The 27,499-nt window shown below is 44.2% G+C and overlaps 1 protein-coding gene across 9 annotated transcripts in view; it reads left to right on the forward strand.

The window, feature by feature from the left end:
* Sipa1l1 (signal induced proliferation associated 1 like 1) overlaps positions 1–27,499 on the forward strand; it is a 280,284-nt gene that overhangs the window by 67,065 nt on the left and 185,720 nt on the right. For 8 of the 9 annotated variants that reach the window (XM_050164486.1, XM_050164478.1, XM_050164483.1 and 5 more), the window contains one exon: positions 21,715–21,783. In XM_050164486.1, the coding sequence (XP_050020443.1) occupies positions 21,715–21,783 (69 nt within the window). Of the gene's footprint in view, positions 1–21,714; positions 21,784–23,740; positions 23,866–27,499 lie in introns of all 9 variants that reach the window. The other variant, XM_050164489.1, reaches the window with a different exon arrangement.

Genomic DNA, 27,499 nt, shown 5'->3' on the forward strand with positions numbered 1-27,499 from the left:
CCCCCCCCCCGTCCTCCTTTCTTCTTTCCTTTCCTCCCGCCTCCCCGCCCTCCCTCCCTCCCTCCCTCCCTCCCTCCCTCCCTCCCTCCTTCCTTCCTTCCTTCCTTCCTTCCTTCCTTCCTTCCTTCCTTCTTTTTTTCTCAAGACAGTGTTTCTCTGTGGCTTTGGAGTCTGTCCTGGAACCTACTCTGTAGACCAGGCTGGCCTTGAACTCATAGAGATCCGCCTCTCGGCCTTCACAGTGCTGGGATTAAAGGTGTGCACTACCACTGCCCAGCTCTTTTTCTTGTTTTTAAGGACAGCTATAATGGTAACACATTTACCGGGAACCTCTGAATTCTTCTCCCATGGTCAGCTGAGCCCATGTGTGGAATTTCAGGGAGGTCTCATGGCAATCATACTGTGAAACTCGCTTGTATGTGGCAAGCTCTGTCTACTGTTACTTTCAGGTTCTGTCTTTGGAAAGTGTTACAGCGTGCTTCAGTGCAGCTCACTTTGAGAACCATTGAACAGTGCATATTTGTGTACATGTCTCACCAAATTTGTGACATTTCAGTTATTATTAGTTCAAAAATTGTTCTGCTTGTTTCTCTCCTTTCTTTTTGTTTTTCTGTAACTTCCACAATGTGTTTATTATATCTCTTGATGGTGTCTATCTTGGTTTGAGTCCGAAATGCTTCTTGCAGATTTGCTGTTCTGAAGGCTGGAGAGCTTTTAGGAAATAGGTCAGGCCTTTGGAGGTGGTGGACATTTCTAGTTCTGGCCTGTGTGTGCTCTGCTTTCTTTCCTGGCCACCACCACATGTGCCCACTCTGGGAACAGCTCCTCTCTCAAGGCCCTGCCATTATTAGGCCCTTCCACCATACCTTTCTGCCTTGATGGACTGACACGCCTGAAGCCAGGAGCCAGCATAGACCCGTCCTTCCTCATGGTACTTCTGGGCTAACGTGAGGTATCGCTGGCACAGTGAGGCAGGAGTAGTTGATACAGAGGCCTTCTGGTGGCTTAGTCTCTACATTCTCTTTTTTAGTCTGTTTACTTTTCTTTCTGTTCTCAGACTTGTTCATTTTCATGTCTGTCTTCCCCTTTGCTGGTTCTCCTACCTGGTAAGAACTTTGAATGACTCGAGCTGCACGAGTTTGTTCACTTTTTTTTTTCTTTAGGGGTCTTACAACTTTATTTTTGTTTTGTTTGTATTTCTTCATGCATCTACATTCTAGATCTTTCTGTGTTGTTAAGATCACTGCTGTTTTAGGATGTCTGTCTGGACATCTGCTATAAGCACCTTTCATGCAGTCTTTGTTAGATGTGGGTTTGTTCTTGTATCTCATGTCTATTAAGACATTTTTCTGTTGAAACTGCTCTTCTGAATCTGATAACATGATAACTCTGGGGGTCGGGTTCTTGCTCTTTCTCGGGATTTGCTGTATTTGTTACTATTGCAGGCTGTCCGTGTGCCAGGACAGGTGAGGTGGAGACAATGGCCTCCTTAGATCTGTTGCCTTTCCCTTGGGTGTTGGACCACTTTCTGATTTTTATTGGATATGCAGCTGCATTTGAATTAGTCTTTTCCCCTTCACCTGGTAGTTCTGGTTCCAAATTCAATAACTTTGGGAGTGTTAGGCAAACATGCTGTCTCTGAGCTCCAATTTTTGAAATGTCCAGGTTTTTAAATCTCTGTCCTGCGGGGGAATGAGAAAAATCAGAATATGTGTGCTGACCTTTCCAATCTATTCAGTCACCTCAACTGTGAGAAGAAAGACTTGCAATTATGGTGAAAGGCACCACAGCGGTGGCCTGTGGCTGTACCTCTGTGATGTGCACAGCAGTGGCCTATGACTGTACCTCTGTGATGTCCACAGCAGTGGCCTGTGGCTGTACCTCTGTGATGTGCACAGCAGTGGCCTGGGACTGTACCTCTGTGATGTCCACAGCAGTGGCCTGTGGCTGTACCTCTGTGATAGTCCACAGCAGTGGCCTGTGGCTGTACCTCTGTGATGGTGCACAGCAGGGGTCTGTGGCTGTACCTCTGTGATGGGTGCACAGTCCATCACAGATACCACTTGTGATAGCCCCACACTGCCGCCCTACTAGCCGAAGAAGTTCCTTTAGACTAGGTTTTCAACTCAGGCCAAACCAGGATTGCTGACTTCGAAGATGAAAAGAATTTCAGGTCTGGCCAGTTTAGTGAAGTCAAGTTGGAGATTATTGAAGATACTTTAATATCGTGTAAGCATGGGGTTTACAAGACAGATGATTTTACAAGGAAGTCACACATAGCCTGAGTGGAGGCATGTGTTCCTCAGGGGAGGGGAGGGAGAGTAAGTGTAGCTGTGGGCTTCCACAAGAGAGAAAGCGCTTTAACTGTCTCAGCATTAGCCCTGAATTCCCTTTTGACTCTCAGGTTACATCTCAAAAGGTTGCTAAGAGCGTGTTTTTCTTCCTAACTCTCTTTTGATAAAAAAGGTATGCGGGGTGGCTCTGGAAATGCCTTGGATGGAATTATGATCTGATAAGGTCAAGCCAGAAGCCACTAGAGTTGCCTAAAGGGTTAGGAGATAATCCTGTTCCAGCACAGGGGTTTCTGATGAGCTTCCGACACAACTGCAGATTTGTAGCTGGGCAGACACAAAGTTGGGCAACTCTTCTGGAATTCTTGCCTTTCTGTTGATAACAGCTTGGGTTGGATCTCAGGACGAGGAAACCTTTCTTCATGTCCTCTAGATATTCCTCTCAGTATTTCTGCCTCTGTGACATTTGGTCCAGCTAGGAGCAAGTGTGCTCCTACCTGGACAGCCTGGGGCTGAGGTTATGAGAAGGTGCTATAACGGTACAAAGTGGTACTGCCCTAAGCCAATCACAGTGTATCATCTGAGCCTTACCCTGGCAGGTGTCTCCAGAGCTCCAGTCACACCATACAGATCCCGTCTGTGCAATGGTCACCTGGGTGGAAACAGACCCTTGGTGCTCCTGCACTCCTGGGTTTGATTTTGTTTTAACTGTAAACACATCTTTATTTTCACTGTTTTTAAAATTTTGGTTTAGTTAATCCTGCAATGTTCCTAGGCGATACTAATAGAAGTTTAAACAAAGGCAATAAATATGTCTGTTTGTGTGGCCTAAGCCCTGGTATGTGCCCCACCTTGCCTTCCAGCTCACCTACTTGATCTCTAGACACCAACATATTGACTTGGTCTTTTAATTTTCATTTATAATTAAAAGCATTGGGTTTCTATACTTTAAAAGCATAACATAACTGAGATTATATTTAATATCTAAATTTTTCTTTTAGCATCATTTGGAGATCTGCTCATGTTAATATAAATCTAATCCAACAAACATTTGGCTTTGTATTACTTTTTACACTAATCTGTCGCATTATACTTTGCTAGTCGATGTGAGTGTGAGGAACTAGAGAGCATTGCAGGGCATGCTCACTGTTGTTACAGTTGACAATGAAAAGAAACCTCGTTTAGAATGTAAGCCTGGAGACTGTGCTGGGCACAAGGCTGTTTGTTGTCGGCCCCTGAGGTTTGGAAGGCTCTTCTAGGGCAGACTCATCTGTTCTTTGGGCCTAGGAATGTGTTGTGCACCCAGCACAGAGCCTGCCTCATTATCCACACCACAGGCAGGGGTACACAGGGACAGGAAGGGCCAGGTGCCTCCTAAGGTTCCCTTAAAAGACTCTTGGTCTCAGAATAAAGGGTTGCATGAAGTCTTTCTTTTGAATGGTTGTCTATTATGACAGAAAGGGCTTCTTTATTCCTTCTGATCACTTAACATAATAAACAATGTAATGCTTGATGAATGTTATGTTCAGAAGTACCAGTGTTTGAAATGGTCAGTTTTTATATGCTGTTTCTTGTACCACAATGGTTATCCTGTCTATTCTTTAAGTTCCTCAAACCCTCTATTGGAGCCCTTAGCAGAGCTCTGAGCTACACTTCCTTCACATATCCTGGGGGACCCAGGAGCCAGAAGGCCTGTACAGTGATGAGAGCATTAGGTGTGCAGAGCCACATCTCCAGGAATGCACACTGGCAACTGGCCAGGGCCGGAGGAACTGTCTAGTGCAAGCCCCATGGCAGTGAGAGCAGGACGTGCAGTGCAGTGTGGGGAACAAGTAAAGAAGCAAGTGGGGCAGCACTCAGGAGGGAAGCCCCGGACACCTGCGCAGACTGCTCTCCCCTTGCTGCTTGTCCTCTTGCTGCAGATAATGTAGATTGTGGCCCCCGGCTGCTTCTCTGGAAACTGCAGTGGCAGTTTTTGCTCCGGCTGTTTCTTTGCCTGCAGTTACCTATGTGGTGCCTTTCTTACCTTTGAACCATATTCATTTCCTCAAGAAGACATTTTTATGCTTCACCTTTGCAGGTGGATATTATTTTGGGTCCTGCTTAGCTGAAGTATGTCTTTCGCTGTGAAATTTTTTCTTAGTTACCTATTTTATTGCTGTGAAGAGACACCATGACCACAGCAACTCTTATAAAGGAAAGCATTTAATTGGGGCTTGCTTACAGTTTCAGAGGCTTAATCTTTTATCATTAAGGCATGGAGCATGACAGGCAGGGTGTGGGAGAAGTAATTGAGAACTCCATCCTGATCTGTAGGCAGAGGGAGAGAAAGGGGATTTGGGGTAGTGGTGGTAGACCTGGGTCTGGCTTGGATTTTTTGAAACTTCAGAGCCCACTTTCAGTGACACACTTCCTCTAACAAGGCTACACCTACTCCAACAGGCCACTCTTCCTAATTCTTCTCAAAAAGAGCCACTCCCTGGTGACTAAGCACAAGTGACAACTATATGAACCTATGGAGGACTTTCCCATTCGAACGACCACAGCTTGAACTTAGCTAGTTTTCCCGTGGAACCTTTCTCTGTATTCATCCTGCTCACACAGGACTTATGTCATTAAAAAAAAGTTGAATATTTAGGGGAAAAAAACTCTGAGGACAAAGCCATTTTCACTAGCTGCCCAATGTTGTTTGTGTGTATTAGAAAGGAAAATTCGAATCAACGGATTATTGACTTGAATTCTGCTTTTACCGTACTAATCCTTACTTAGACATCCCTGTCTGCTTCTCATGAATCACCTTGTAAGCCAGCAGTTAGCACTAAGGAGTATGTTAAGTAAGTTAGTAGGGAACCATCTTCCAATGAGTCCATGTTTTTGTGCGTGGATCTGCTCTCTTGCATCTACTCATCTTGTCATGCTTTGCAGTGTGCAAACTAAATATACCATACTCCCTTCTTGTAGCGAGTGTGCAAGAAGAGAATAAACTGCTGTGACTGTGGGGAATGCTTAACACCCTAACCTTAGCTAACAGCTGAAATTAAGATACACTGGATATGGGGTTTGAATGGTAGATGACCCCACAGACTGTGGTATTTGAATACTTGGTTCTCAGTTAGTAGCACTGTTTAGGGGAAGTGTAGCCTTGATTGAGGAAGTAGGTCACTGGGTATGGAGGGGGTCTCTTCCACCACCATGGCCAGGAATGTAACGATCTACAGAAGGCAAGAAGGTAGTTTGGTTCAACATGACTCAGTAGCCAGTATAGTTCAAACTTTGAGAGTCTGACCCCAAGTAGTTTATTTTAGGCACATTTAAGCTTTATTTGCTATGGCTGTTTCTTTGGTGAATTGTTTCAAGGTGAAACAATTTTCTATCTCCATACCATATGTGCAATAAAACTTAAACATGACTACACTGAAAAATTTTTGTAAAGTACATGTGACATTTGCTATAAAGATGGGGTGTATAGACTGATATGTGACAATTTCCATAAAGATAGATTACTGTAGATTGATAAGCTCACAATAAGGGTCTGGGGGAGGATTCAGTGGTTTCACAGTGCAAAGGTCACCAGGCTACTAACCGTATCCTCTCCCAGGCTTCTGGGCAGAAAGCAGGTTATAAGTCTTCCCTTTGTTTAACATTCCTGGTTCTCCTAGTGCTTGTCTGTGAGCAGAAGAACCTCTGTGCCTCCACAGCTGGGGGTGAGCCTTGAGAGTTTAAGGACTCCAGTCAGTTAGAGTTTGCTTTCTCTTCTTCCTCTTGGTGGTTCAAGATATGAGCCTTGAGTTCTCAGCTTCCAGCTCTCATTGCCACGCCTCCCTGCTCCCAACTTCCCTGCTGTGTGATGGTGGTAGACTCCTAGCCGTAGAACTGTCAGCCCCACACAAATCCTTCTAAAATTGCCTGGGTCGTGGTGTTTTATCACAACAGTAGACAGAGAACTAAGCATAAACCTTTCACTTCGGTGTCAGCATGCTGCCCGGTATCTACATGGCTTTCGTTTACTGAACTCCTCCACAGCAGCTTTCTCTCTGCATCCAGAGCTGAGCTTGGCATGGCCCTTTTCTTGAAGCATTTGGAATCTAAAAGATGAGGCAGGTGTATATTTAGGGTGCAGTGAGGTGAGGATTTGAATATTGACAAAGTACAACACATAAACTTTTGGGGTTTCTCATTAGTGATATTAGGAGATGTGAGCCACGGATATGCAGCGAAGCAGAACTATATAACTGTAACTGGGGTTCCAGTAGTTCTTCTGATAACATTCTTTTTTTTCCAGAATTTACTGCGCTCCCACGTGACATTTATATTTATGTATGGAATTGTAGCTCTTATGTAAGTGAAAGCACAGCCTACTGCCTCTGTTCTAGGTGAAGGCTTTTCCTTGTCTTTCGGTGCCTCACCGACAGGTTTAAGGCAGTAGCAGTGCTGCAGCCGCTGCAGGATTTGGGTGATGTGCTAGAAGCTTGGCTCCCAGTGTGGCAGATGGAGGTGCTGAAACCTGTGAGAGATGGGGTGTAGTGAGGTAATTATGCCACCACAGCACCACCCTCAGAAGGGATTAGAGCGTGGCTTCTGAGGGAGTTTATTCTCACGAGCACCAGTAATAATTACGTGTGTGAAACTGGTCTCTGATTCTCATGTTATTTTTCTCTTTAATATGTTCCCACCATGGTTCCCTCACACTAACTATTATGTTGTGAAGTGGCCAGAAGACCCTTACCAGAGGTCAAACTGATGGGCTAGGACTTTCAAGTGTCAAAACTTCATTCTCTGTACATTGCCCACTCTCAGGCATTTTGTTATAGCAACTGAAAGTACAGTAGCTAACCTTGACTGGCAAGTATACAGCTCATCTAGAGGGATTTCTGGTTTCAAGAGCACTGTTGTTAGAGCTGTTTCGAGTATTAACACTACACCCAAATTAATTACACAGATGTATCTTCTCAGCGGTGTGTACCACCACTGTCTTCCCTCTTGCCAGCAGCACACTATTTAGCTTGCATTTCACTTTGTGTGGGATGAAGTTTCCGTGTTACACAGGGTTACCTTACCTCCCACCTCTGCTTCCCTAGTAATCTAAAGAGGTATGCCATCTTGTGCTGCTTTGCTTTATATACAACCTTTTGTTCTTTAAAACATGTCTCAGGTAGTCTTGAACATAAGATGTAGCTGTGGATGTCGCAGACTCTAAATTCCTAGTCCTCACCTAGAATTGGAGGTATATTCTTCCATGCCCAGCTTGGCTTAGCTTTATGATCTTGGTCAGTTTCACAGATATAAAGTGGATTCTCACTGCTGTTTTCCTGTCCGTTTCTCAGATCACACACGGGCATTCTTTCAAGTACTTAGCAGTGACTTCCCAGTGTTGGGTTGGCTCTGTTCTCTGCCTGTCCATCTGTCCTAAGGTAGAGCTACCACTTTGCCATAGACTCCCTTTCCTTCCCACAGGCTTATACTTTGCCACTTAGGGGAACTTTTGCCATCTGTACATTTTCTCAAGTTCATTATTTGCTTGCTTGTTTTTCTGTCCTATTAGAAGGAATGTGGGCTCTCCAAGATGATGAAAAATGCCTCTTGTGCTCTTTGAAGATGGGTGGTTTCTGTTGAGGGTCAGCATTCCTGTTACTGTGCTTTGTTTGGCCGAGGGGCCATCCCTTTGTCCTTTCCTGATTATCTGTCTGTGCCATCACGATTGTTGAGACATTTATCTCTTTCTGCACTGATTTCCTTATACATCTCTCATTGTATCCTACTTGAAATTCCCTCAAGTGTTTTAGAATTTGTGGTGTGTCCGTTGATTTGGTGGCCTCTTCAGGAACCAGTTTTACACCTTTTTAATTATTATAGGGTCACCATACTTTCACTGTCTGGCAGAAGTTAAGGCTAGCCCCCTCATTAATCTTCTTTTCCATAATTAGCCCAATTATTCTTCATTATTTTCCCACAGGAACTGTAGACTTAGCTTTTGAGTATTCTGAAAGAATATCCTCTTAGTCTTCCTGGAATTGTAGCAAGTTTACATGGGAATTTAGATTTCTTTTAGAAGCTTTGCTCTCCTGGACAACTGTTTCTTATACATCAAATATTTCACACTCCCTCCTCCCTCCACTCTCCCCTCCACCTCTAAGTATAGTTTAGGAAGATTTACTGATCTCATAGAAGTACTTACTCTGAAGCAGACTTCCTGTCATGGCAAGCTTTCCTGTCTTCATGCATTTTCTCCCATATCCCTGTTTTTTGGTAATGCACAATCATCTTTTAGGGTCTTTCATGATCATGTATTGGGTAATTAGCCATGTGTGCCTTGGGTAAAAGTTGGACCTAAGTCCAACTGCAGTGCTCTGGATCCTCGGTGGAAAATCACTTGGGAACAGTGACTGAGTGTGAGGTGTGCAGTAGCGTGGCCCGGAGCTCCAGTTGTGCCGCCTTTGCGCCGTCTCCCAGTGAGCTCATCGTCCCCTTGCCCGCTAGCTTCTGTGTTCTGTAAGACGATAAAGCTTTACAGAGTGGGTTTATAGTCCGTGCTTGAAACTTTTAGTTTGATTTTTGTCTTTTTCAAGTGAGAGAAGAGAAAATAGTAATTCTTTAGATAAACACTGAGTTCATTAGTCATTCTTTTTCCTTTCAAACTTTCCTTTATTCTTTTGTTTGTTTCTGTGGTGCTGAGGATGGAATCTGGAATCTGACATCAGAGGTAAACGCTGAGTCTGAACATACATCCAGCCCCACAGCTCTTAAATTATCAATCCTGTACGCCCTGCTTCTGTTAACTCTCTCTGCCCTTACTGAAAGTCACCATAATGAGGTGAGCCCCTGATTGTCTTGTCCTTGATGAGGAACTGGGGACAGAAGTGCTTCTGGACCGCTGCAGTCCTTCTCATCCTGGTCTGTAGTCCTGTTCTTCACAAGACTCTTCAGCAAGCCTTCCGCACTTCCCTGGGTTCTCAGATTGTTACTCCAGGTCGCCGCAGCCCCAGTGTCAGTTCTAGAGGCTCCCTTATTGAGCACATTGATTCAAGGAGACATGACTGCTTTAGTGCCACACAGACTTGATTTAAAACCACATTGGAAAACAGACTCTTGTTTTATGTGATTGAGTCCCCTTGATGTCTCAGCATCTGGCTGAAGAGTCAGGATAGCACAGTCTGGTCGTGCAGGGTGACACTGTTGGACCTTGCGAACACCTAGTATGTCGCCGAGATTACTGCCCCTATCTTTTTCTTATGTGCTTCTGCTGCAGCTTGTGCACCTCCCTCTTGGACAAGTTGGAAAGCCGTGGGCTGGTTGCTATGGGAATGGATGGGTGCTGCTGGCAGAGGGAGAAGGGAAGTTCTTGGAACTGACCCAGAAATCTTCAGGGAGCAGGTTTTATTTTTCTTCTGCCTCTGGCTTCCCTGCCCGCTGTTCTTGGGTTTGATTGGGGGTAGCCTTTCCTGGAGTCCTTGGAATCTAGGATTGGGTGGTGTTCACCAGAAGACCTCTAGCAGGAGGGGTTCAGAGGTTCGGTGTGAGCTGATTGTGTTAGCAGTTGGCTTCTGAAGCTTTGCTGAAGTCACACAGCCTGTCTCTACACTGTCTAGGAATGTGCTGCAGACAGGTGAGGGAGAACCTAGTGGTTAATTCCAGAGGCATGACCTTTTCCCCTTCACCACCACCCACACAAAGACAGGTGGAGCAAATGTCAAGATGGAAAACGGACATTTTAGTAAGTTGGTACTCATATTGGGCAATAATGAAATTAAAATATATTTTATAGAGAGCTGGGCATGGCGGTTCGTGCTTTTAATTCCAGTACTAGGGAGAGAGGCATTTGGATCTCTGAGTTGAAGGCCAGCCTGGTCTTGTAGAACAAGCTCTAGGACAGCCAGGGCTACACAGAGAAAAAAGTCAATTTTTATCATTTGATTAATCTGATGAATAATTTCAAACTCTACCTTGATGTAAGCTGTGCCATTTTTAGATAAATCCCGAGAAATGAGCGTGAAACACTCATTTTCCTAAGAGAAGTATCTCGCTTCAGCAGAGGCTATGAGTGACGCCTGGGCACTACAGAGCTTGATGGGGACCTCTGCATGCCCAGTTTCAGGTCTGCTCTGTTCTTAATGGGGACCTCAGCATGTCCAGTTTCACTGCTCTGTTCTTGATGGGGACCTCTGCACGCCCAGTTTCAGGTCTGCTCTGTTCTTGATGGGGACCTCTGCATGTCCAGTTTCAGGACACTGTTCTGCCATTTCTGATTTTGTGTTTATCACTAATGAAAATGTTTTTATATTTTTGATCTGACGTTGAATTCCTGGCTCAGATGTGAACGTCTGTCTAGCTCTGTTCAAACTTAACTGTGGGGCATTAGAAGGGACAGTCACTTAGCAGAGGGACCACAAGTTTCTGAGTTACCTTTTGATTTGGATAATTCTCATTCTCTGGGAGGGGATCCAAGGAAGGATTGGAAAGCAAGGGCAATCACACATGGGTCTTGTTCCTTAAAGCAGTGGTTCTTAACCTTCCTGATGCTGAGACCCTCATGTTGTGTGATCTCCAACCATAAACTTATTTTCATTGCTACTTCATAACTGTCATTTTGGTACTGTTATGAATCATAATGTAAATATTTTTGGAGATAAAGGGTTGACAAAGGGTTTGCAACCTACAGGTTAAGAAACTCTGCCTTAGAGTCTCTCCTTTTGTAGCCAGTGTAAGATCATGAAAAGTTAAAGGGAGGTGTGTGGTGAATGATGAGAGATGAGTTAATGAGGCAGTGGCTGCTGCAAGGCCAAGTGATCTTCCCAGGGGACCCTAGAAGCCACGTAGAGGGTCTCACAGCCATGGAGGAGGAGTTGGTCCCATTCATAGGCATTCACAGATTAGCCATTAGTATTTGAAAGTAATCTTCTAGAATAAGTAACACTTTTAACAGGTGTTGTCCTTTGTTTTTTAGCCTAGAATTCTTTAACTTCTCTGGCTTTTATTTATCAGGGAATCTTGCAGAATGTCTGCCTGGGCTGTGCAGGTGACCTCAGGAGGATCTAACCATAGCAAAGGTTATCTGTTGATCCCTGAGACTTATATCAGAGAGGAGAGCTGAGTGGAGAGTCCTGGGGTGTGGAGTCACCCCTGAATGACATGCAGTAACTGTTTCTTCAGGGTAAAAAAAAACACAACCCTCACCTTAAAGGCAATCAGGCCAAATATAGTGACTGTGGCCCGGGGACACAGATTTAGGTCACCCCAAACACCAAACCTGTGTGGTTAGAGTTTCATGTAGTTTTTGTCTTAACAGAACAAAGAGAGCTATACACCAAGGCCTTTTTCATTTATGTGGGTGGAAATAGCAGGCAGACTGGTCTCAGATTCAATCTGATGACATTCTTCGACTCTGGGTTGATGGAAGCTAGGGGTCTGTTATTACATTCCAGAAGGGTTTACCTAATAGTCACAAGAATGTTAGGTCAAACACTGGGGTAGACAAGAGATGACTGTTCAGTGGACTGGGAGCCCAAGATAACTCTTATCTTTTCTCAGTCATTTAATGAGCCTGGGAGTGTGTGCAGTAGAGGTGCACACCTATGCAGAAGAGGTGTGCACCCTCACAGCAGGGCTGTGCCTTTTTTGTTACTTTCTGGGAATTTGTTTACCCTTCCTTTTGTTCTTTTTCCATGAAATAAGTTGCAGCTCTTCACAGGTAAAGAAGGTAAAGCTGAGGTTCCTGATGTTTCTGCTCCACTCAACTCACTCAAGCAAGGTCAGGCTTTTAACATTGAGATTTGAGCTCCTGGCCTTAATTTGCCCCGAACCATGTCTTATATGGTTAATTCCTTTACTTGTGTTGTTCGTGCCTAACTGTTATGGTAGAATAGAGATGTGTATGATGTAGCACAGATTGTAATTGGGGTGAAAGATCAGAGAAGCAGAGCGGCCAGCTACTGGAGTTCTTACCTCTACCAGTGCTGAGACCGAAAGGGTGATCCTGTCCTCAAACTGCCTCCTCTGAGTGGCTGTTGCTCAGAGTGAACTGAGCTCCTGTCCTCCTGCCTTATATTCCTCTCTCTACCCAGTCATATCACTCACTCCCTGTCTCCACCTCCCTAGTGTTTGGATTAAAGGCTTTGTGTGAGCTCAGTTTCTCTTTTAGGCTGGATCAATTTTGTGTAGCCCAAGGTGGCCTCGAACTAACAGAGATCCATCTGCCTTTGTCTCTAGAGTCCTGGGATTAAAGGTGCGTGCCACCACCGCCTGGCCTCTAGTGGTTTAGCTCTGCACTCTGATCTTCAGGCAAACTTTATTTGTTAAAACGCAAAATAGCACCACAGTATGGTGTTTGTCTTGAAAGCTCATGCTCTTTCTGTATGTAGGGCACACCCTGTGGGAACTCAGCAGAGACCCTAAGAAATGCCCAGAGAGGTGGCGCTTGAGTTAGGCACAGTAGGAGAGGTGAACTCTGGGGTTGTAGAGCAGTGTTTTGGGCACTTTGTGAGTAGAGGCTATGTGAGAAGGACAGAACTGCCACGTAGTGTTGAGCTCAGTATGTCTGCAGGGATGGTGTGCGAAGGACACAGAATAGGTGAGAGAAGGCAGAAGTGAGCTCTGCTGAAGAATTTGGATACACTTTCCGAGGTGTTGAGAAGTTTTAGATGGTTTTGGCTATAATAACTTTTTGTTTTAAAATCTTTAAAAGATATGAACAAAGAGAGTTAAGATCTGTGCCAGGCGTGGTTGTGCAGCCTTTAGTCAAAGTGTGTGGAGGTAGAAGCAGGAGAATCTCTGAGTTCAAGGCCAACTTGGTCTGCATAGTAAGGTAGGAACAAAAAGAAAAGGAAATGCAATAGTAAATTAATGTATATACCAGGTGGTGGTGGTACACATTTTTAATCCTAGCACTCAGGAGGTAGAGGCAGGTGGATCTCTGAGTTGTAAGCCAGTCTGGCCTACAGAATGAGTCCCAGGACAGCCAGGTCTACACAAAGAAGCCAAAGGGGGGGGGGGAGTTAAGATTCAGCATAAAAGAAAAAATAAATTAGGTTTACCCTCTAGGAAACTTGCTTAAAAAAACCTTTGTTTTGTGGGCTAAAATTCTGATTGTAATCTTGTCGGCATGATGATCAGGACCCAGCGCAACTGGAAACACAGTGTTGTTGGCCATCTGTTGGAATCCTGATTTGCATACACAGCTCTTTGTGGTGATCACTTGAGAATCTGTTTGAGATCTGAAGTCCACAAAGGGAGTCTTCCTCATGAGACACAAGACTGGCCAGGCCATTTAGGTGCGACCTTGTGTGGCCTTCTTAGTTCCAAAAAAGAGCCAGCTCTGGCTACACTTCTGGTGACTGACCTCTGTCCTATATTATTTCCGAAAAATTCCTAAGGGTCCTGGTTGAACCTTTAGCCATGTAAGTTATGTATAAAACAGCAGCCTTCTGCTTGCTGCTTAGACGGGGTTTATGCTGCTTTACAAAGGGAATAAAAAAAGTAAATCCATTAACGCTAAAGTGAGGAGAAAGTTTGTTGACAACTAGTTAGCCCTGGTTTTGAAGCTTAACGTCTAGTTGAGCCTAGAGTGGTATGGTAGAAGGGCGCAGACTTGAGGGTAACTGCTGCTGATTCTAGCCATAGTGTTCATTGCTGTCTGCTGAGGCTCCGGTGCCTGGGACACAGGGAGTACCGAGCAAGCGCTTTCTTGATGGATGGATGATGGCCAAGTCTCAGGCGATCGCTCCTATTGTCTCCTAGGAGTAGCTGTTGTAGTGGGCGGAAAAGCTGGCCAAGCTGCCTCTTGGATTTTAGTCAGTCGTGAAGATTTTAAAATGCCTTGGTCAGATAACTTGTTTCAAATGTCAGTGGCAATCTCTAGATACTCTTTGGTTCCTTTGAGACCAAACAACCAAATAGAACACAAGTAACTGAAAACCATGGCATCTCATGGACTGACTTAAAAATGCAAAGCACGTAGTATAACATTCTCTTCTCTTTGCTTTCAGAAGGGTCAGGATCCCAAATTAACATACCTCCTTCTTAGCCAAGATTTCAGTTACTTGACTTAAAGCCCAGAGAATAGATGGAAATCCAAGGAGGTTTGCCAAAGCAAGGAGCAGCAGTGAGATTTCTTCCCTGGCGGCTTGGAATTTTTCTAATTCCAGTAATTAATTATGAGAAAGTATTATTTTGTTAACATTTAGTAAAGAGTTTTAATAAGTGGATACATTTTATATAAATATTAAGTTTTTTTTCCTCGAGAAATAGGGACATTTGAAGAAAATGGTCCCTAAAGGTTTTCTGGTCCCTATAGAGTCTGCACTTCTGTGACTCTCATGTCTTTTGAAACCAGTGCAGTGGAGCAAAGTGTGTTTGTTGCACATTGGTGGCTGCTGGGATCCAGAGCTCTTGGTGTTAATTAGTATGTGAACAGAAACTTTGTGCCTAGAGTTCTTGAATTAAGCTCTCCACAGTTGATTTTAAACTGTTAAGACACTCCACTGCCATTCTGTCTCTCAAAATATATAGCATTTTACTATTTTAAAAATTTAAACATTACTGCAAACTTTCTATTCCATTTATGTATTTATTTATGTATTATTTGCTTATTTATCTATTTAGTTTGTGTGTGTGCCAAAGGCATTTGAAATTACAGGAGCTGGTTTTCCTTTTCCACCAGGTGACTTCTAGGGATGAAACTCAGGCTGTTATACTTGGTGGCAAGTATCTTTGCCTGGTGAGCCTTCTTGCTGGTTCCCAGTTCTGCTTTTGTGAATTTTAGTCTAATATACAGTCTGAAGGAGGCAGTTGACAATATACAGACAAGACCTTGGAATATCAGGTGGTAAATTTTGCTTTTTTGTTTGTTTGTTTTGTTTTTGTTTTTTCGAGACAGGGTTTCTCTGTAGCTTTGGAGCCTGTCCTGGAACTAGCTCTTGTAGTCCAGGCTGACCTCAAACAGAGATCTGCCTGCCTTTGCCTCTGCCTCCCGAGTGCTGGGATTAAAGGCGTGTACACCACACTGCTCAGCTGTTATTTTGCGTTTTTATGAGCAAATATTCTCTTAGTCTAACTAAATTTTGAGATTTGTGAATTAAATCTCTTCTAAATAATTTCATCTTTTCATGGTTGGTTAAGGTTCTTTGCAGTCCTTCTTATGGGTGAATATACATTGAAATTGGCTTTCAGTTGGGATCTATTTGTCAAGTTGAAGTGGAGGACATTACCTGTACTTACTGAGACAAGATATACAATAGGGCACTTGGGGAACAGCAGTCTGAGCCCTCCCTCAGTACTCTGAGTACTCTAAGCTTTTTGGGCAGAATAACTTCTACTTTGTAGAGTGTATACTTTGGAGACCCAAGTGAACTTGAATTTAAAAGAAATTGTATGTGTAACCATAGTTACAGCAGTGCTTTTCTGAAGAGAAATGTAAGTCAGTTAGAGATGACAGCAGAATGCCGTGTTCTTTCATTGGAGATCTGGTTCCATGCACCTGTTCTAGAACACTGGTCGTGGATGTCCTGGCTCCTGTAAGAGAGAGCAGAGCTGGAGTTCACTCGTTCACATTGTGCCCACTCCGCTCATTCTCTTGGAGTCCTCAGAACAGAGGAGAGACGCTTGTTAGGGTTAGATGAGTGGCGTTGGAACCGCTCACAGTGAGGCGCTAGTTTCTCTCTCCACTTAGTGCTTCGACTGGTGTCTCATGTTCCTGAAAGTGATATCCATTGCTACCTGTTAGGTACCAGAGTCTTTGTAGAGTGGAGCTACTGTCCTTCTCAGCTCTCTGTGAACACAAAGACAACTGATTTACTTCATTGGGGCCAGGAAAAGATAATTCTCATCAAGTTAGCATTCATCCTGAGAAAGACGGCGTGACATTCAGTCCTTTCCTTGGGACTGAAGGGTAGTTTGAAATCAGAGCAGCCTCAGCAGAAAGAAACACAAAGTATCTTGTCGTCTGGTTGGTTCTGAGACAGGAGATGGCTATCCATCAGAGATCCCAGCGCCTGGGACTGGCTCCCAGTCATGGTTCCCAGGTCGTATTTCCTTTGCTTTTCTCCTCATCTTGGGAGTTTGGGTGGGATTTATTCTTTACAAATAGTTTGTGCTCTTAATGTGACTGTGAGAACAAGACTGACCTCTTCCTTGCTTTGGTTTTGGGAACTAGTATTGACTTGGGGCACCTGCAAGCCAGGTTCGGGAGGAAACCCTGCCACTGCCTTGATTGTACCGAGGCACATGGTTAACCATCTTCTATTTATTTAGAAAACTGAAAACCAGATAGGTACTTTTAACTTTGTTGTCAGCGGGTGGAAGAGCTTCTTCTGTTCTGTTGCCATTGTGACTTCCTGTATTCCTGACTCTGCAGAGATTCTCAGTTGCCTGAAGCCTGAGATAGTGTGGGAGTACAAGGAACACTCCCCCTTAGACACCTAGGGAAGCTCAGTGGCTCAGTCTTCAGATAAAGTGATTACTCAGAGTGAAACTCAATCTTCTCTCCTCCTTGGGAATTCTATTTTGAAACTAAGTTTGATTAGCCGTACAGAATTTCTGTTTCCTCAGATAGGATTTGGGTCTCAGATTGGTTAACCATAACTCCCCCGCCCCCGCCATGTTGTGTTTCCCCTTGTAGGGAGCTGCAAGGTGATCTTTCCTCGCCACTGTCCTCCGCCTTACTTCTTTGAGATGGGATCTTTCCCTAACCAGCTGCGTCCTGTTCAGCTTTACTGGCAGGCCAGCGAGCTCCTTGGAACCTTCTTATCCCCCGCTCTGGTACCAGGGTTATGAGTGTGCACCACCACACCAAGCTTCTTATGTTGGTCCTGAGGATCCCAACTCAGGTCCTCAGACTCACACAGAAGCACTTCACCCAACAAAGCATCTCCTCTGCCTTGTTTAACAGTTAAAGGGCCTATGTGCTCTCAGTGTTTGGTGTCAGTACTGCTAAACATCTCTTATTCATAAAACACTGATTTTTTACACTCAGGATATAAAGATCTCCAACAGTTTTTTAAAAAATAATTATAACAGTTAATTGATTTTTCTTATTTGAAACGTTACTCTAGCCATTGCAGCAAACACAGTGAGCAGTAAATGTTTTACAGACTGCAGCAGACTTGTCAGCTGAGAGGAGCTGCTTTCCTGCCCCTGTTTGAAAGGGATTTGTTCTTGTGGACGGCAAGATGAGTAACAGAAGCTAATTTTCATTTTAGTTTATGTGTAGGGGTGTTTTGCCTGCATGTATGTTTGTATGGTATCCAAAGAGGCCAAAAGGGGGCATTGTATCTCCTGGAACTGAAGTTACAGCAACTTGTGAGCTGCCATGTGGAACCCGGGTCCCCTGGAAGAGCAGCCAGTGCTCTTAACCACTCACCCTTCTCTCCAGCCCTACAAGCTGGTTTTAAGTAACTCAGGGAGAGGACAAAGAGATACTTTGTCCACTGCAGTTTCGAGTGGTAGTATTCTCGTACTTCGTGCTTTTCTGTGCATGTTTGCGTTTTCTAATAGTAGAGTTGGAATTTCATGGTATTTCTGCTTTTTATGTTTAGTTGCATTTTTGAATATTTTCCATCCATTTAAATAATTTTTGGAATGTCATTTCAGAATATTTTGTAATACAAGCTCTTGCCTTAGACTGAGTTGTCTGATGAGTCCTAGAGCTTCTGTATTATTTTACATGTGCATTGACTAGAGATGCTTGGTTATTTTCTGAGGATAATTACCTCCAATAGAAAGAGTTACTGGGTCAGACCACTGGGATGACTTCTGCATCTTCACATCCCCTCTTGATCCACTGGGGTAAAACTATTCTTTTTCCTCCTGTTTCTTTGAAAAGTCGTCTCTGAGAGTGCGCCGACACTGAATGAAGTGGACTCTGCAGGAAAAGAGGGATGCTTCAGTTTAGGGACGCTCACAGGACAGCTGGTGGTCTGTGATCTTGAAAAAAACGCCAACCGAAGCTTGGAGTTGTAAAGGCTGAATGAAAAGATTATCTTTTGTTAATGGCTCTGTTGGTGTTTCGGTAAAAGGATGCCATAGAAAAGAATGCTTAAAAGTCACCTTATTCAAATGCTCAGACTTTGGATCAAAGTCATATATGTTTGTTGTATTTGCTATTCTTTGCTTCCAGACTGCCCTGGGGAACAGTTTTCAGTGGGGTTTAGGTTGCATTTAAAAATGGTGGAAGGTGCTTTGCTCAAGCGTCTAATGAATTCTGCTAGGGTGGCAGTCCAGCTGTGGCGTTTGGTGTCGCTAGGTAATAGTTTTCTGATTGACCTAGCAACTGTGGGGACGTAAGACCGCACACTGTTGTTGGCTTCTTTGTTAGTGTGTCATGTAGAGTATTGATTTACTGGACTCAGGGCTCATTATCGCAAGCTCACATCTCCGCAGGCTTGTGATGTTCCTATGTCTAGGGTCATACAGTGCATGGTTGTCGCATGCAGAATCCCTTTGAGGGAGGTGGTGAGCAGGTGGGGTCTGCTGTGCACGAATGACTAAGGACTCTATTAGCTAATGCCTTCTCTTCCTCCCCTTTGTGCTTTTTACTTTGTACCTTGTTGTTCTCATTGACAAACAGGGATTGTGGTAATCACAGTGGTCGGTTTTTATCGCTCAGTTGCCATGGCTCACTTAGTCTTCTCAGATCTCAGTGTGTGTCAACCTTCACCAGGTCCCATGGACTTGATGCTGTTCTCTTAGAGAGGGGCGTAATTTCCTTGAGGTTTGTAGTGTATCAAAGGGTAATTGAAACTCCTGTGTTAAATATTTACGTAAAATTCTAGGCACCTACTAAACTTCTAGCCACTGACATGCAATGTCTGTGGAGAGCACAAGTCTTATCTCAAAGGGAGGAAGGGAGAGCTTATTCTTAACACTAACTCTGAGTGTCTGTGGCTCAGGATATGGATTCAGGTCACCCCAAATAATATGTTCCACGATGGAAACAGTGCCATAGAGTTCATGTAGCCACAGAACAAAAGTTAGCCATGAATGCTCAGGTGGGAACATCCAGTGGGTGGGTCTCAACAAGCAGGGATAGCTACCTGATGGCATTCTCAACTTTAGGTTTATAGAAGCTAGTAGTCTGTTAGTACCTTCCAAAAGTCTTATGTGATAGCCACAAAGATGTTTTGTAAGACAAAGAGTGAACGGTTGTTAAGAGCACCAAAAATAGACCAAGATAATTTGGATCTGCAACATTCCAACTCTCTACAGTCAGTTCAGATCAGTTGCTCAGCCTTGTAGACTTTTTTACCATAGGCGTGGCTTTTTCCGGGAACTCTAGTTCACAGTGATTATAATGATTATAGCACAGGTCTAGTTATAATTTCTATTTGTACATTGCTCATTGTTACTCTGTGAGCTCATTGAAGGAAGTGATTGTGTTGCTGGTTGAAGCTCAGGCTGGGTGTGGACTGCCTTGAATGCAGTCTTCTGCTGGAGATGGGTTGGATACCAGCTACCCTCTGTGATTATTACCTGGCTAATCAAGTCAGCTGCTTAGCGTGTGGCTCCTGCCTCTCTCCTGCTGGCATCTCAACACACCTTAGCCTCAGACCTCTGGGGCTAGCTGTACTTTGAGGCCCTGGCTTCTTTCAGATGTCTTGCTGCGACACTGGAACCCTGTGTTCCAGATACCCTCAAATCCACAGAACAAGTGCAGCATGGCTTTTCAAAATGGGATTTCAATTGTCCAGTGAATTGAAAGAGTTGATTTTGGGGGATTGAAGGTGTTTTTGCTTTAGGAAGTTCTGTTTCTGTTGAGCAGTAGCCAGGGCCATTCCTAACAGCCTGTGTTTAAAATGTCATTGTTAAAGAAAGGCAGTGTGTAGGCAGCTGCTTCCCTCGGGTGTTTGGGTTGGGGTCGGGCGAGGTCCGAGGCAGATGTTCACTGGGATGTTCGCTGGAGTCAGACTGCTGGCTGGTGTACACCAGCAGTCCTGTGACTGAAGTCAGAGGGTCACGGAACTAGTGATTCTAGTCTCAGTCATACATTCAGACAGACTGTGTGGACAGTTGGAGCAGAAAGCTGAATCCCTTCTCTGGTCCTGGCTCGAGGGCAGTGAGGGTGGACGGGCCAGCTCCACAGCAAACCTGGCTCTGGTTTTCTCTGTGAACAATGAAGGATTCACTTTTAGGAAGAGTAATGGAGTCTGGAGCAAAATTTCACTTCTGAGCATCTCGGAGCTGAAGTTCCCATTTTCCTTTTTCAGTTGGTCTCAAGGCTACTGTTTTGGCGACAAGGGGGCCATCATGTGTGGTTTCTTAGATCATTTACCCTGCAGCAGGCATGCAATAATTTCTGGAACTCTGTAACCTCTAGAGGGCCATCTTTGGTGAGTCAGACACAGGGCATTAGGTGTTAAAGCCAGCACAGATGTGTGCAAGGAGGACCTTAATACAACGTAGAGGAGGAGACGACACAGCACAAGTGTGCCTAGTGCACCACAGGGTGTTCAATGAGGTTGATGGAATCCGTGTGGTGACAGAAAGGAAGAAGGCAGGCCTCTCAGAGAAGCAGGATTGTTCTTTAGTCAGAACAAGGGAAGGGCTGTAGTCCCCTGAAATGAAGCTGTATGCACATGACATGGGGTCTTGCAGACTATATAGGATGGAAAAGGGGAACTTTAGAGATGGAAGAGTCTATCTGGAGGTTCGTTCCCCTACAGTCTGGAACTGGTAGATGCTGATGGACTTGCTGGGTGGGTTTCCTTAGCAGCAGCTTCCACAGCTGTTGTTAGCTTTCCTACAGGGGCTTCTCCAACCCCTGAGGGCTTTAGGTCATTAGCCTTTCACCAAGGATTCATCTCGAGAAGACGTTAGCCTATTGAGCTGGCTTTTGGAGAAGGTGGCCTTAGAGCTGCCCTGTAAAGGTAAAGACATTTAACATGGTAGTGGGGGCCTTCAATGCCAGCACTTGGAGGCAGGACAGGCAGATCAAGTTCAAGGCCAGCCTGGCGTATATTGATATATTGAGCCCCAGCCAGCTGGGATTGAGGAGGAGGAGGAAGAAGAAAATCTGGTTGGGGGAAAGGCACCTGTAGGGATCTTTTTCCTCCTTATGAATGAAGCACATGTAGATCACCCAAGGGCACAACGAAGAAAGTGAAGTTTGGAGAGAAACTTTCCGTCACTAACAAAACGGCCTGTCATAAAACCACAGTGTTGATGATTGAGACTGGACAGAGCACATTGGTGTCACCCGGCTAGTCCCCTTTATCTGCCTCCTGTGAAGTTCAGAGTCTTGTGCTGAGAGGCAGGGCATGCCACGGGATACCTCATTTACACTGTCCTGGAGGCTCTTAGAGGAATCACCCTTGTTCCCATGTTTGACAAGACTCACAGAAATCTTGCTAGATCCTGCCTAATTACTGTCAGAGGGGAAGACAGACTGCCCTCTCCCCTTCAGCTCCTGATGCTAACTCTGTGTCTTTCTTCTGCACAGGTACTTTTCAGATGGTTGCAGCCTATGCAGAAAATTGCTGTAGCGAAACCACTAGAAGCTGATTTCCAGGTATGAGGGTTGTGGGGGCCTTTGGAGCTCTACCTGGAAGTTGTGTGGTTTGCTCTTTGGCTGTATTTGCCTGTGTCCTTCTGTGATGAAGTGAGTGATTGGCAGTTACAGCTGATCCAAGGGGGCGTGTCTGTTCTTTTTGCTCATTCCTTAGAGTACTTGGTTAGGAAAAGGAAAGAACTGGCTACTTGTTTAAAAATTTAAGATTCTCTAGATTTCCAGTGTTGTTAAACTCCTAATTGGTCTGATTGTTATTACATTTGCTTCTTGAATGTTAGAGGTTTGAATGGTTCCAAACCTTTCTTGAGAGATTTAATGCTGACAGTAATATCCATAGTGATTATTATCATTTAATGTGTGCCTAGACTTTTCTAAGTGAGATTCCTTTGGATTGATGAGGCAATGGTTTCCTGCAACTCAACTTGTAAGTTACTGAGGCAGAATTTGAACTCACATCTGTTAGCCTTTAGAACACCTAAACTACTTTGTCCAATTGTTTTTTTCTTGTTGCTCCCCGTCCCTCCTGCCCAGTGTTAATAATGCCTCCCCTCTTCTTTAAAATAGTAGGATGTCACCCCAGTTTTATCCTAAAGTAACTTTTGGTTTTCTTGAGTTTTTTCTGTCTGTAACATCATTACCTGTTGGCTCAACATCTTAGCTACTTTGGTCAAAACTTCATTTATTGCTGTGTTGATGGTACTTAGAAAGCATGTCTTCCTTTTCTCTTCTTACTGCTTAAGGGAAAGAAATTACACGTGGTATCATTTTCTAAATGACAGTTCAGTCTAAACAGCTTCCAGCAGTCCTCTGAGACAGTTTAGGTACTTCTCCTGCTCTGTAAGACAGCAGCTTATGCTTTGTGTGGTCCCACAGCCAGGGACTCCGGGATGCAGGCAGCGTGAGGACTGGAAGCACATTTGAGAGGCTCATCACGAACACCTGCAGTGGGTGTGATGCAGTCCAGAGCAGGGCAGTACTTTAGAGGTACAGCGCTTCTAGCGTATGTGTGACTCTGGGTTGGACACTCCCATTTTATTGTTGTATGTTGTTGACAGCTCTGCCAGTCACACGTCCTAAATACTAGAGTGAACAGCCGTGTATTATATTCTGGTCTGCCAGCCCTGGTGAGGTGGGGTGGTATGTGTTATGAATCCAGCTCAGTAGCATGTCTAGACAGAACCAAATGTGTAATTATGGAAAATCACAGCTAAGGAATTCTGACTGAACAACTTCAATAATTATTGGCAACTTTGACATTTTCTATTACTTTGTATCCTTACAGTGTTAGCCTATTATTGTAGAAGAGTAATTTTTAGACAAAACAAAATGCCTAAGAAGTGTTATGACTCTTTCATCCAAACAACCTTATATTTCTTGGTTTGGAGAATTAAGTAAATTTGAATAAGAAATGTTGCTACCAGTGTTAGGGTTGAGCAGGCTCTTTAGAAACCCACTGAATAGGATATCCGAACTGCCATCCTCAGCAGGTTTCTTCTCAGTGGAGGCAGACTGGCTGTCTGTAAAGTGTACTCTTTTAAAGACAGCTCTGACGGTGCCAGCCTCCATCTCAGCGTCATTTCCTGCCTTCTCATGTCATCTAGGCTGTCTGCTCCTGTCTGCTTCCAGCCTTAGAATGGCCAGCATCTCTTCTGTTGCCCTGGCACAGGCTCTCAGACATTGTATGGCTGAAGTTGTGGGCCCTGAAATGTCACGGATACTCATTCTCTTCTCTTGAGATTGAGGTTTTACACCCGTCTCTTCCAGTGGTTCCTGTGTAGTGGATGTGTGTGCCTGTGTGGGTGTGTGGGTGCCTGTCTCTCTCTTTTACAGTGTCATTTGATGACACAGTTTTTAATAGGATATGTGTTTTGTTCATGGCTACTAATTTTGTGTCTTGGGAAGTCTATTTCCTTGTCCTGAATATATTGTTTTCTTCTGACACCCTCTTGGCCTGCAGACATTTTACAGTGCTTCGTTCTGAGAACATCATGGTTTGGACTTTATGGCTGATGACCTGAACTGACATTTAACACATGCTTTATTGTCAACACTCAGTTCAGTAAGAGGCATGGCATTTTGAAAGTAAGTGAGGATTTGAAGTACTCTGTGAGTTTGGTCCCTTTCTGATGATTAGGTTGAAGATGTATTAGGTTGACCTCTTTCTTTCTCTCTCTCTCTCTCTCTCTCTCTCTCTCTCTCTCTCTCTCTCTCTTTCTTTCTCTTTCTTTCCTCCCTCCCTCCCTCCCTCCCTCCCTCCTTTCCTTCTGCGGGGGCAGGGAGAGAGGTGGTGGCTCCCTTACTAAAACAGCATTCTATTGGAAACTGAGTGGCCCTTTTGGGAACTGGGCTTTCTGTTGTAATGAAGCCAATGGTAGGAAGACGGCACAGGACGGAGGACGCAGTGTGCATGTGCGGCGTCAGAGAGAGATGTCTTATTTGTGCATGCTTGTTCTCCTTAGCTGACCTGGAAGAACTGAGAACTTAGTCCTGTCTTAGGAAGTTGAAGCGGAACGGGGCAAGGTGTTGCATGCTTGTAGTCCCAGCATGTGGTTTGGTGGACTACTCAATGAGCCGCTGCTAGGGTGGCCGTGGTTGTTGAATTTGAAGCATCAAATTGATGGCATTATTTAGCTTGGTCTAATGTGATGTGTTTTTTTTTTTATCAGCTCTGTCGTGGGCAGAGTGTTACTCTTTGGTTGTAGCTCTATTAGTGGTGTCTGGGCCTCCTACCATTTGCGTTGTCTCCCCATGTTACAGTAGCTGACAGGTTAATGTGGGACCAGGGTTCTCCAGCCAGTCAGTTCTGAGGTGTTTTTTGGTGTCTCCAGAAGTATTGATAAACAGATAATACTTCATCCAGTTGATTCTGAGGTGCTTTAGGGGAGAAGGGGGAACCCCACATGTGATAACAAGAATGGATGTCCAAGGTCCTTCCCATGCTACTTGGGTATTGGAAGACAATACTGGACAGGAGGAAAGCAGGGCAGCTACTAGAGCTAGCTCCTCTTTGTTACCGTGCTGGTCCATTAGACTTCAAGGTGAAACTCATTTTTACCCTTGCGGGGGAGATCATGCAAGTAAGTACAGTGACAGCAGATGGATACTCCGATGACATCTCAGAGCTGGCATTGCACATGCTGCCAATTGCCCTCTGAGCAGTATCTTAGGGAGTGGCTAGGGTGCTGGGCAGCTAAGGACCAATCAAAGCACAGTCCTCTCTCAGGAAACATTAGCTTCAGTTGATAACTCTCAGAGAAACTGGGACAGTTCCCAGGCTGCTCCTCATTTGCTGGGATAAACAATAGCTTAGTAGAACTTGGTTGAAGGCAGAGGTAATAAAATTCACTGTTCTAATTATGTCCTCTTAGCAGGGTTATTTTACATTTTATGTATTTAACCCTGCAGATGGTGCCTTAACTAGATATTTGTGTTCATTATTAACTAAATTAAATGCTTTTTTCAGTAATGGTGTTTGTTTTGCTTAGTGTTCATCACGACTTTTGACAAACATGGGTATTTATAGTCTCAGGCATGTTGGTTTTTTTCTTTTTTTTTTTAAAGGATTTATTTCAATTGTGTGTGTGTGTCTTTCTGTCTATGTGGAATGGAGGCTAGTCCTTGGATCCCCTGGAATTAGAGTTGTAGATGGTTGTGAGCCATCTGATTTGGGTACTGGGAACTGAGTTTGGGTCCTCTGCAAGAGTAACAAATGCTTTTGAACACTGAGAGCCATTTCTCTGGCCTCTGACCAGTTTATAGTGAACTATTTTATATTGTTCATAGGAACCAAATTTAGTAGCCTTATTTTTATTTGGTTATTCAGTGTGTGTGTGTTTGTGTGTGTGTGTGTGTGTATTTTAGCTCTCTGTGCTGGGGAGTAGAGTCAGGGTTCCATATATGCTAAGCACTCTACCACTATGCTGTAGTCCTAGACCCCATATTTAGTCAACAGTCTTTTATTGTATTATCTATAGGAACATTTTCTCTACTTTTGGGGACAAATTCTCATTCATCGCTATTTCAGTGTCTCTCCTGAGGCCAGCATTAATTTCTGTTGCTGGTTGATTCTTTGAGCCAAGGTTGTATGCATGTAGGCATTTACAAAATGCACCCCAGGGTATACTGCGTTGACCAAGTGAGTATTGACCATTCTTGTTCGTGATTATCTTAGCTTCCTGTACACTGCTAAATAAGGTTGAATAAGGAGTTAGGCAGCATTAATCATTTGCTGTTTGTTTGATGAGGTTTTTGAGACTCCTTTGTTTGTGTGTACTTAATAATGTCATGTTTAATGCAGAGAGCAGATTGATGCACTTTCTATAAAAACAGCATGCAAAACCCAAATCTAATCTAGGCGCATAGCGAAATCCTGTGGTTTGTGTGTGTGCGTGTGTGATTTTAAGAAAGTGAGTTGTGGTTTGCATTGTTAGACTTTCAGCAAGTGTGTGATAGCTGCCACAGGTGGAGAACTGAGGCACTGAAACCTGGCCCTTTCATTTGCAAATGCCTCACATAATGCTGAGCAGGCTGGGTGCAAAGGGTGGGCATGTGTCCATGAGGCTTCATGTTAACTGACACCTCGCTCTATGGGTGTAGATCTTGCCTTCACCTACTTTCTGACTTTGGCGAGTTGCTTAACACCATGTACGTCATCTGCAAAATTGACAATGATTATGCAAGCAGTATGTGGGGACTCTGAAGGTTAGTATATGGGAAGTGCTGCAAACAGTGCCTGGCATGTATGACAGATGAGTAATACTGGAGTAGGTAGGTGTGCTTTGTGTGTTACAGGGAATCTCCTGTAATCAGTTTCTATTCTCTGTAAATGCATCTGTGATATTTGTAGGGTGACTTTTACAATGAGTGCTATTCTAGGTCTGAGGGCATGCAAAATACTGAAAGCTATGGTTTCTGCTTGGGAAGCTCAAACCTTTTTAAAAACAAGCACCCAAGCTGGCTGGTTGGCTGCTAGTGGCACATGCCTTTAATTCCAGTACTTGGGAGGCAGAGGCAGGTGAATCTTAGTATGAAGCCAGCCTGGTCTACAAAGTAAGTTTCAGGACAGTCAGGATGGCTATATAGAGAAACCCTGTCTTGAAAAAAACAAAACAAAACAAAACAAAACCCCCACCCAAATGATATGAACAAATGAAGGTATTGCTGCAGTGTGTAATTAGAAAGCTCCCAGGTCTTCTGCAGTGCAAACATGGAGGATTAAGAAATATGAAATGAGTGTTAGCTTAGAGGACAAAGGTAAAGTTCCACCATGGCAACTTCCAGCTTTGCATTTCTCAGAACCAGTGTCTTTCTGAGTCTTGTTTTCGGGCAGGGCTGCTGATTCATTTTAGATGAACCCAGCACTCTCTTTTAATCTGTAGCTGTTCCTCTTTTCATGAAGCTAAGTGTCCTCTCCTTACATCATCTCTCTCTTGGTCAGTTCCCTTTAGTAAGCCTTGTGCACTGTAGATGGAAGTTTCTGTCCTGCCGGGTCCCACAGCTGTTCAGTCCCAAATAAACACACAGCGGCTTATGTTAATTATAAACTGGCCTATTGCTCAGACTTATTACTAACTACCTCTTACAACTTAAAATAACCCATAATTCTTAACTGTGTTTAGCCACATGCCTTGGCATCTTTTCTCAGTAAGGCATTCTCATCTTGCTTCCTTTGCGTCTGTCTGGTGACTGCATCTCTGCCTTCTTTCTTCCCAGAATT

The sequence above is a fragment of the Alexandromys fortis genome, unplaced genomic scaffold (genome assembly GCF_014885135.2).
Source record: "Alexandromys fortis isolate MF-2015 unplaced genomic scaffold, M_Fortis_MF-2015_v1.1 scaffold_159, whole genome shotgun sequence".
NCBI classification, from domain to species: Eukaryota; Metazoa; Chordata; class Mammalia; order Rodentia; family Cricetidae; genus Alexandromys; species Alexandromys fortis.